The 11,061-nt window shown below is 36.0% G+C and overlaps 1 protein-coding gene across 1 annotated transcript; it reads left to right on the top strand.

The window, feature by feature from the left end:
- The first annotated feature begins 4,207 nt into the window (after positions 1-4,207).
- Positions 4,208-8,659, top strand: FGL2 (fibrinogen-like 2). The gene is made up of 2 exons (XM_008942472.1): positions 4,208-4,905; positions 7,669-8,659. The coding sequence occupies exons 1-2, from the start codon at positions 4,284-4,286 to the stop codon at positions 8,373-8,375; spliced, it is 1,329 nt and encodes a 442-aa protein (XP_008940720.1). The 5' UTR covers positions 4,208-4,283; the 3' UTR covers positions 8,376-8,659.
- Positions 8,660-11,061: the final 2,402 nt, after the last annotated feature.

Raw genomic sequence — 11,061 nt, 5'->3', positions numbered from 1 at the left:
AACAAATAACAACCAGGAAAAATAAGATCAGAAATTCTTTACCAAGTCATAGTTCATAACAGTAGTTTTGTCACCCAGGTCATGGGAAAAAGCAATCCCTACATGGAAAATATAAAAATCAGCCACCATCATGATGATACAGTAGGTGAGAAAATACTGCATCTGGTGGCAATTTGTGTCTCACACCGCTCAGTAGGAGCGGGAAGAAGAGACTTTCAGGGAAGGAGTTTGCTTTCCTGCTATCACTGTTTGGCCATGAATCTCAAAAGGAGGACACTGAGTATCCACTTGCACCAACTACTTTTATCTGAGCAGGTTTGTAGGAACCAAAAATGAACTTTCCCAAAAAGCAGGGAGAAGTTTTTGTATTTGGTGTGTTACCATTCTTGGAGTGCTTTCTGGTTTATTTTCTCCATATACTTAGCCAACTACAGCACCTTCTGTGGCTATAAAGAAAAGATTAGATTTGGAGGAGGCAGAACTTCAGATGTGGGAGAAACAGAATGAATAGGAACTTAGTTTCATGGATGTCTTTCTTCACAAACATGGTCCCCACCTCAACAGGAGTGGTGATATTCTTTGACCACATGAGTTTTGTAACATGTATTACATTTAAAATTGCTTATATAAATATGCTATCTACTCCTTATATGCTCTATGTCAGTATTGCTTTTCTGCCTGTTGTCAGAATTTATAAATAAAGCAAAGACCAACTTAAATAGATAGAGAACCGATGCAGCTCCCAGTTCTATGTAATCTGCAGCTCAGTAAGAATATTAACAATTAAAATTAAATGGAAGAGGACTGCCTTCCTTTTCATGCTCTGATGCGTTCTCATGGACACATGAGGAAGCTGAACAGATAATCCCATCATCCAGTTGCCATCATGAAGACTGCTGACATGAAGACTAAGGAGTTAAAAAAGAAAACAATTTATTTAATAAAAAATACGAATGAGCCCAAATGTGCTTCAGATTTGTTCATACCACTCATTTGAACTACTTACACAAATCTGGATGTTTTGCAGCAACTTTTCTGCAGGAGTTGTTAACTCTCAGAACAAAGTCAGAAATCAAACAGATGCCAAACTGTCAGGTTTTAAACTGCTATAGTCACTACTTAAACTAACATCTGCCTACAGGCTTAACTTTGTTGTTTTCTATTTGACCTACATTCCTTTATCTCCCAGAAAAACAAACTTGCTTTGAAATCCCATGATTTTTCAGAGCAACTTCATGCTGCTTTTGATAAACTTTGAATAAACAGTTCTCAGACAAGTCTGTTAGAACAAAATATATTACTTCTTTAAACTTGCAGTCATGAGTAGTTCTGGGAACAGAATTTAAATCTTTGGTAGAATTTTAGAATATCATGAGCTGTCAGGTATTTACTTTAACTTTAGGAAGATATGCCTGTAAGATCCCCTCCACAGGAGGAAAAACAAGTTCCTAAAAAGAAGACTAAAAGATTAAAAGCTACAAGAAAATGACCTTTAACCAAACAAAAGACCTTGGCAGAAAATTCTCACTTGTGATCATCAGCTGTTATTCAGTCAGATCCTTTCACAGCTGAAAAAGATTGGCTTTTGGATTTTGTGATTGCTTAACTACTTTAAAGTTTTAAGTATTATACAGACCTGTGCCCTTTTTAAGGGCAAAGACTTGTGAAGACCTCAGTTTTGGAAGTTTGCTTCATTTTTATCAAGCAAGAGAAGAGGCATGAAACATGAAAAAGGCTGTGACATAATACTTTGAGTGCCTGAAAGAAGAAGAGAGAGCTGACAGATTGTTGGGAGTGGGCATTCCCTGACAGAATAGGAAGAAAGAACAGCCCTCAATTACAAGACTTCTCCAGGTAGAAGAAGCATGTGGACACCTGATGGAGAAATTGGTCTCTCGGGCTCCAGGAAGACTGCTGATAGCCTAGAAGAACATCAGACTAATAACAAGATCAGGAGGATAGCAGAGCATCTCAAGATTACAGAATGTCATCCAAAGGGGGAAGTAAATATCCCAAAATGAAGGTAAATAAGGGGCCACAGAATGACTATTTCAGGACAAAGATGTTTGGAAAGCTCAGATACCTCACATTACAATATGAAATTTCTTTGCTTTGACATTCAGCATTACTAGAAATTTCTGTTCATCTTGAAGTTACTAAATTCTAATGACATTTTAGGTTTTCAATGCAGCACAACAGTCATAAATTATAACACTATTTGATATGTATTTAAACATTTCAAGGCAATTCATAAGATGTGGTCTACCAAGGATAATTATTATTAATTTTACAGATATAAAATAGTTTGTCCTGCTCAAGGTCCCAGAAGAACTAAGCTGAACAATCAACATCGTGGGGCAATGTGGCTTCCCAAATAACAAGGATTTAGGAACTCAATTATGTTTCTAAAGCCCCTCAAAAGGGGCTAGTATAACTCTCCTCAGTTTGACAGTAGCAGCCATATAGGAGAACAAGGCTCTATAAGTACCTGAACTTAGACAGATCGAAAAAAAATTTAGGACCCTATTGATCAAAATGAAAAATCTAAAGTTTTATTCATGAATTAAAATCATGCATTTAATCTGTTACAAATATTTCTGTTTTGATGCATATTTAACAAAACTAAAGTGACATCAATATCTTACACACAAGCTGCAGTCTTTGGGGAGGTTTTCGACCTCATTGCTGGGGAGCTGTCATGATCTGAAAGATACACAATTTTGCTACATAACCGGTACCATGGCAGGTTCGGGACGTTCATTTAGGATATGGGAAAGGTAGATTCAAAACCCACTTCCCAAGAAAGTGCTCAGACCATTGTGCTATGCAGGCATCTGAAAGAATTGTTGTAGCAGGTTGGACAGATTTTTTTACCAAGCCTCCCTCCTGCACTATCAGTGCATGTGGTCTCTATAAAATCTAGTAACATTCCAGTGATCATGAATTTAGAGAGTGTATGTGCGTGACTAATGTCTGTTTAATGTTTAATCTTTATTATGGTTAATTTCAAATAGGGTTTAGGGAAATAAATTGTTCAGATTTGACTAATTAAACAAGAACTGGTGTAAAAATCCTTTACTCATGAACGTTACTTGGCTCTTGACTGAGCTGTGAATGCACAAAGAAATATCCATGTAGCTTTGCTTTGTGGCACAAGGAGAATGGCACAGATCATTAAAACCGCACAGGCACCACGTGAGAATGGCAACGGTGGTTGTAGACCAAAAATGAGGAAGTACATGGTAATTGTTACCTACAGCTGAAGTATTGTATTTGGTGTGATTAGTCATGCAAAGTACATGATTAACTCTGGAAGCTGATACAAAGCACAATAAAAAGAAAAGCAGGAACTGAAATCAGGAATACAGAAACGAATAACTCAAACTGATGGGTCCATGGGAGCTCCTTCCCTAGCTCTCTTCCTTGCTCTAGATTTAGAATTTGGGATATTATGCAGAACACCAGGTTTTGCTTTGTGCTTTCTGGACAATTGATGCCCACGAATCAAAGCAGGGCTGTGGCATGTTTCTTAAGTTCACTTAACTTAGAAAGGTTCAATAAGAAGTACTCGGAGTCAGACAATGGTGAATTTTAACTGTGATGTACCAGACAAATCATGAATAGTCCAGACAACTATTCTAAGCAGTGCTAGGTAAAATAGGAAGAAGAAAGTGCACCCTCCCTAGTTTGTGACTCTATCCTGAGAAATGGAACCAAAACTATATGTGTGTTTTTAAATGTTTTGGCATTTCAATAATTTTCATTAAAACATCTATTCAGTTTTTAAAAGTCTTAGGAAGAAGGGGACTGAGTGTCACTGAAGCTACTGCTGTGATAGAGCTCAAACTGGGAAAGGGGCTGTTTTTCACCTTTTCCACCTGCTGTTATAAAACTATTCTGGTTTTGGAAAGCAGTTTTAGAAAATTCAAATGCTAAGAAACAGATGTTAGAAGACTGTTACAACACAGAGCTAAGTGAGTTCTTTCCCAAAAAGGAAAATCCGTGTACAACAAAGGATGAAATCAAACTGCAGAAGTGATCAGCACACATGCATTTCATCATTTTGCTTACATACACTACTTCTGAGTCAGAAATACTCATTGAAACGTGCTGCACTTGGAAGAACTACCTACTTTGCTCTGCTATTAATACTCGTGATGCAAGCACTCCCACCCATTTCTGAGAACAGTGTAGGCAGTCTGATAACTCACAGGCTTCAGGCTGCCCTTATAAAGTTGCTCCACTTTTGCATACTTCCTCATACTGCTAGTTTCTCTGTGAAGATGAAGCTGCTTGTTTACTTTGTCTTGCTCAAGACAGCACTCCTCGCTTTGACAAATGTCTTTGCAGTTGTTTTAGAAGGTGGAGAGGATGCTAAAGAAGGCAAAGATACTGAGACTTGTCCTATAAAGCTCAAAACTAATCGGAAATGTGATGAAGGAGAGGATTGTCCGTATCAGATAAATCTGCCTCAGATGACCATCCAGTTACCTAAAGAATTCAAATTGCTTGAGAAGACCCTCAAAGAAGTACAGACCCTTAAAGAAGCAGTAAACAAGCTGAAGAAATGCTGCCAAGATTGCAAGCTGCAGGCAGATGACAACCAAGAAAGAGACAGTAGAAATGAACTCCTGCTACCTGATGCAGAAGCTCCAGAAGAAAACAGCAAAATACAAGATAACAGAGTAAAAGAACTGCAAAGCAAAGTTAACAGAATGGCAACCAGCTTAAAAAATGCAAAGAACCAGATTCAGACGCTGCAGGGTCGTTTAGAGAAGATGAGCCTCATAAATATGAACAATGTAGAACATTATGTTGACAGCAAAGTCGCTAATTTGACGTTTGTTGTGAACAGCCTTGATAACAAATGTTCTTCTAAATGTCCAGCAATGCAGCCAAGACCTGGTATGTAAACTGTTTATTACTGCCTGTATAAGCTTCCTGTGCATTTTACAAATATTAGGTAAAAATTTTAATTATGCTTTAACTAAATAGCAGTGTTATAAGCTTCACAAGCTAAGTATTTGCTCTTCTAGTGTTTATTTATACTCCTGTAAAACATTTCAGATGCCACTAGAGGGTTACTGGGAGCTGCAGGTGTTCAGTTCCTCCTAGAACTGGACTTCAGTATGGGATTTAAAATATAAATTTTCAAAGGACTATTTTTCTGCAATTCAATTAGTAAACATGAAAAATTAACTTTATTTTACATCACACTACTCTTCGTTAAGGATATTAAACTTCAGAGAACTATGCATATTTTCTTCTTGGATGAGAATGGGTAAATTTTCTGTAGGTGTGCCTTGGAAAGCTGCATGGATTTTTTTCTGATATGAAACTGCCACTATTCTGAAAAGGCCTGCAAGACATTATTAAACATAAGTGAATCCAGTAAAATGTTTACTTTTTAACAAATGGGTAATAAAATAATTTTTCTATCATCACAGCAAATATTTGAAAAGCTCATCTAAAAAGCTTATTAACAGTATTTCTCATGTGGGTAACCATCATTTTAATACTAAACCTCCAGCATGAATCTAATATATAAGCAGTATAAAGCAGAAAAGAGGTGTTATCACTGCCAAATACTTTTTTTTTTCTCCTTTCACTTTTTAATTGTCCTAATTAAAATCAAGAGATAGAACTAACAATTTCTTTCTAATATTGACTAGGAAGACAGGGTTTTTTTAAAGTCATAAAGTTTTTATATCGTAAGAATAAAGAAAACAAGAATCTTTGTTTTCTGTAACAGAATGTAAGGATCTTTGAAAACAAGAAATATTCTCTATATTGTCAGTGTATTCTACTACTTAGATACACATATGAAGATAGGGCTCTCTAGAGGTAAAGCAGAGAAAGATTAGGCTGCATTATACTTTTTAAGCCTCTGTTTCTTAACATTCAAGTTTAAAAAAAAGCTGTTCTGTTTATTTATATTGAAAATTGACAAATCTGCAGATGGTACAGTGTATGTACAGATGAAATTCTTTGAAGTGTGAAAAGAGCAAATGAACAATAAAGGTAATGTTTTTACTATATCAACAATCAGCTTAAATCACATATAAATCAGTATAATTCAATTACTTCAAATGTAAAACATTCATATAAAGAAGTGATATTTGGTATACTGATAACGGGCAATGAATCAAATTCAGGTACTGTACGTTGTAACAGACTAAATTCATTTTAGATATCTCTTACACTTACTGAATTGGGTATTGCTCATAGCATATGATCATGTAGATAGATGTTCTTTGTATTTTGCAGTAACTGATGCTAAATGTGTTTGTAGCAGCAATATATACATTATGAAAACTAGCAAGGATAATAGCTACAAATTCTTCCTACATCGGAGCTATTCCTGCATCCACTGAAATAACAGAACTTTATTTAAATAGGAGTTGAATTAGATTATAAAGGCATTTTATCTGAAGCATATATTCTCTGTCAATATCTGCTCTGAAATTTAGTCCCCTAAAGATCTTACACAAAGTTCAATGAAATAAATGAGAATCTACTGTGGATTTAGATTTGTTTTTTAAGCCTTTGATTCCTGTACTTTATGATTTCATAGATGTCCCCTTTTCTGTACTCACAAACAAGGAATCCTGATTCTTATTTCCTGCTGCTTCCTGAGAACACATCTACCTTTCAAGAAGTAGTTGTTCAAATTTTCTATGAAAAATATGCAGTTCAAGCCAGTAAATCAACATGCTCATAATTCAAATCTGCAATAGGAATGAATATTATGGTTTTGATTGTCAGCTCAGAACTTCTGAGAGCTCTCTATCACTTGCTTAAGAACAGCCATGCTGTTGAACACCACGTCATTACTGGATGACACTGTGGATCAAAAATGAATTTTCACTCTGCAGGAAAAACCTGGGGCATTTTTCTTCTGACTAAAATACACCACCCAGCAGTGAGGAAAAGCTGTGTTACTGGTAGACAATAAAACTTTTCCTTACCATAAAGCCAAAAATGCCAAATACACAGGAAAGCACCATCACTTTTCTAGTTTCATCTTTCTAGGAATTGCACTATTACTACAATAGATGAGAACATGTTATTACTTTTTTTTTTCTCCTGTTTCCTAAAGTACAGTCAACACTAACACATTAAATACTCCTAATGATGTTATGTTCTATATGCAATGATGTCAGCTGAACAATTGCCAGATTAAAGTCATGCCCATATGGACAAAGCTTTTTCTCTGACATATTGCCAGATGAAGATTTAAACTATAGACAGGATGTGATGGTATACTTTTAAATACAAAAACCAGCAAGTGTGTAACCCTGAAGTTTGGGTATGGACTGAAGAAACTGGGCTGAATTTACAGGAGGTAATGAAAGGATACAGAGAAGAGTAGAGAAAAGGGAAAGCAGACAATGAAAATGCCACCATATTAGGCAGTTTTGATACAAAAACTAATTTAAATGGAGTTTTCTGGACAGCTATCTGATGCAGAGATCCTAAGTGGCATCTATTATAGAGTCAACCTGCTGGAAAAAAATATTTCTCCCTAGAACTGAAACTGCTGTAACACTATTTCCTAGGTAGCAGTCTCTCCAATCCAAGTTCTGTAGGCCACATCAGTCCAAGTAAAAATTTTGTTTAATTTTAAATTGTACTGATGTTTGTTGTAACACTATCTTCTTCCACCAGTTATACAAATAATGCAGAGAGACTGTGCGGATCATTACACAGCGGGCAGAAAGAGTAGCGGAATCTACAGGATTAGCCCTGACCCCCGAAACGACAGCTTTGAGGTTTACTGTGAGATGCAGACACAAGGAGGCGGCTGGACAGTGTTGCAGCGGCGTCAGGATGGCAGCACTGACTTCAACAGAACCTGGAACGACTACAAAAATGGCTTTGGAAACCTCAGCAGGGAGTTTTGGCTGGGGAACGACAAAATCCACCTCCTGACAAAGAGCCAGGAAATGCAACTGAGAATTGAACTGGAAGATTTTAATGGGATCAAAGAGTACGCGAAATACGAACACTTCTACGTGGCCAACGAGTACCTCAGGTACCGCCTGAGCGTCCACGGCTACAGCGGCACGGCGGGAGACGCCCTGCGCTACAGCAAGCACTACAACCACGACCAAAGGCTCTTCACCACGCCCGACAGGGACAACGACAGGTACCCCTCCGGGAACTGCGGGGCCTACTACGGCTCCGGCTGGTGGTTTGACGCCTGCTTGGCTGCCAACCTCAACGGCAAGTACTACCACAAGAAATACAAAGGTGTTCGCAATGGCATTTTCTGGGGCACGTGGCATGGCATTTCTGATGATATCCCCAGTGGATACAGGCAGTCCTTTAAATCAGTAAAAATCATGATCAGACCCAAAAGTTTTGTGCAGTAGTTCTACACCTTGCTCTTAACTAGTTTGCATTGGATTGCACTCAAAACCTTACTTACTCAGTATTATATTCAGGATTCAAGTATTCAGTTATGTTTGGCATAAAGTAGTACTAGATGAAACAACATACTTCCACATAAATTTTTAGAGATGGTTTGACCCATATAATGCATTAATACCAGAATGAATGTTTCTGAAATGCTAAAACTTGGCACAGATTGAGTCTTGGTATTATTATGTAAATATTCTAAACATTGCTTTTGGTGCTTTTACTGACTGTGATATACAAGATTTTATGACTTCAAACTTTTCAGTGGTCTCCCATGAATTGTGTCTGAATGAACACCTACGATTTAACCTGAAAAATAAGTTGGAGTTATAACTGATAACATATACATTTGTCAAGACTTAGAAGGAAAATCAGTCTCTCTGAAACAGCTTGAGTTTTTCTATCATCTATCCTTCAAAACTTCAAAGGTATACCATGGTAATATCAATGCAAATTAGGAAAAGTGTTATAAATTTTTATTTTCAAAGGACAAGGAAACAGAGGACCACATGTTTTGCCCAAAGACACAAAAAAAAAAAGCCTTGAGGAAAACTTAGAAAATGAAAATGATTCCTCAGATCTTATTCCCTTTATCAAAGATTATTCAAAGAACTTGGTGAAGTAATTGAATAAAAGCAAGTGGAAGTAAAGACCATATAATGAAAGACAAGATGTCTTGCTTATTTTGGTTCCTCTATTCAAGCTCAAGGCCCTGTTTGTCATTCATGGGAGAAAGGACCCATTATGCAGCTTATTGCACATTTCTATAGGCAAATAGACAAGTAGGAAGAAGACACATCAAGAAGGATCCGTGTCCTTGCATTAATGCCTCCAGATCTGCACAAAAGGAGTTTCTAGCACCAAATCTTTTAGAATAAGCCAAATGTTACAAAATGACTCTTGTAGAGACTTAAGTTCTCATTTAAGTATTCACATTAGGTATTATTAAACCTTAACATTATAAGATTGTAAATATTTTGTAAGGTATGAAAAGATTGTGTACTCAAAGTTTTCAAGTGCTCCTTTTGTGGCTACAGAAACATGAACAATCCATTGGTAATTATAAGCAGAAAAGAGAATATATGAAAGACTTTTTTCTTCTAAAATGTAACAAATGAAACAATCAAATTTTCAAATATTTCAGGATGTGAAAATGAGAGATGCTGCTATTAAAGCTCATGTGGTAGATAGCAAATTTGACTACATGTATCTGTTGCCTACCCTAGAAATCACATCTCTGCAATCACAGTGACTAACATTCTGAGCGGAGACACAATTTATCTTAGCAAGAAGCTAGTTTGCTATATTACTTATGCCAATCACCTTTCTCCCACTACGACTGTATTTCTTTACCAGTTACAGTGAGGTTTTTGCTGGCATAGTGTTTTTCATTTAAAGAGACATATCAAAAAAACAGAAAAGTATACATCTGACCTTATACTTAACAAATATGACCCTTACTGTTTTTTTAAGATGACAATAAGAGCTATTATGGTTACAAGTCATGCAAATGAACAATAGTGGCAATACCTAAATTGTAAAATATTAATATATATTTTAAGGGAGTAAATACTTTGAAGGATATTTCAGTGTGAAGTGTAATTTGTTTTATCTTATTTCACGTTTAAAGAGTAATGGAAAAATTTAATTGCAAGATATATAATCTTTGAGAATGTGTTTTGAAGCTATAGAATGTTTATTTTGGTATAAAAAAGGATAGTCTAAACAAAAGAAAGGCAACTTATGAAGTATTGGCTAGAAGAGTAAATATCTAATTTCATATGATTATATTTAATCATTTTGCATTAAATGCACAATTTGCTCTTACTCATTATATGATAACTAGTTAAGTATGACTCAGTATCTACAAGCTTTTACTTGAAAATGTCTTTTTCCTGCTAAGTTGTTACAAGAGAAACTGTCTTTTTTTTTATCCTGTTTTAAGGAAACTGTGTAATAAACAGAATTTTTAACAGAATAGGAAAATGCAACTAATTTCAACCACAAAAGCCTTGTTTAAAAAAAAAAAAAAAAAAAGTAAAAAAGTAAAGTGTAGCATTGTTACACAAAACTGAATGTTGCCTGCCTGGAACTGTTGTCACTGAATCTCCATCAGCCTGTGCTCGTATTACAAAGTGTAACTCCATCAACTTGTTGCAAGCATTATGTTTGTTTTTCCTTGGTGTAATAAAATTCAGTCACACTGTCAAAGCTGTACTACTGTCATGGATGTTTGTGAGTGCTATATAAAACAATGCTCATAAAATTATTTTATTGATTTTCTGTAAAAAGTGAAACAATAAGAAAACACAGATAACTTTAGACAACCAACAAAGATGATAATGTGAAGTGTCAGGATAGTAACTGCTAGTGATGATAGTTCTTCAGAGATCCATTCTGTGACAGTACAGTCATAGACTGGTATCAGTCTATGATATCAAAGGCTGAAATCTAAGACATCTTTTTGCAACTATTCATGTTTTGGAAGAGAAAAAAGTAATTTCCCAGTCAAGAGCTTGCACAACCTGTATCTTTAACATGAAAGAGGAGAAGCAAACTCATCTGGTCTTTGTAATTCACACAGCCTTTCACATGCTAATGTCATCAAGGCATGTCAGGGAGGACAGTGACAGGGACTGG

The sequence above is a fragment of the Merops nubicus genome, unplaced genomic scaffold (assembly GCF_000691845.1).
Source record: "Merops nubicus isolate BGI_N331 unplaced genomic scaffold, ASM69184v1 Scaffold52786, whole genome shotgun sequence".
Taxonomy (NCBI): domain Eukaryota; kingdom Metazoa; phylum Chordata; class Aves; order Coraciiformes; family Meropidae; genus Merops; species Merops nubicus.
Note: the sequence above shows the minus strand (reverse complement) of the source record. Positions and strands in the feature narration are given on the sequence as shown.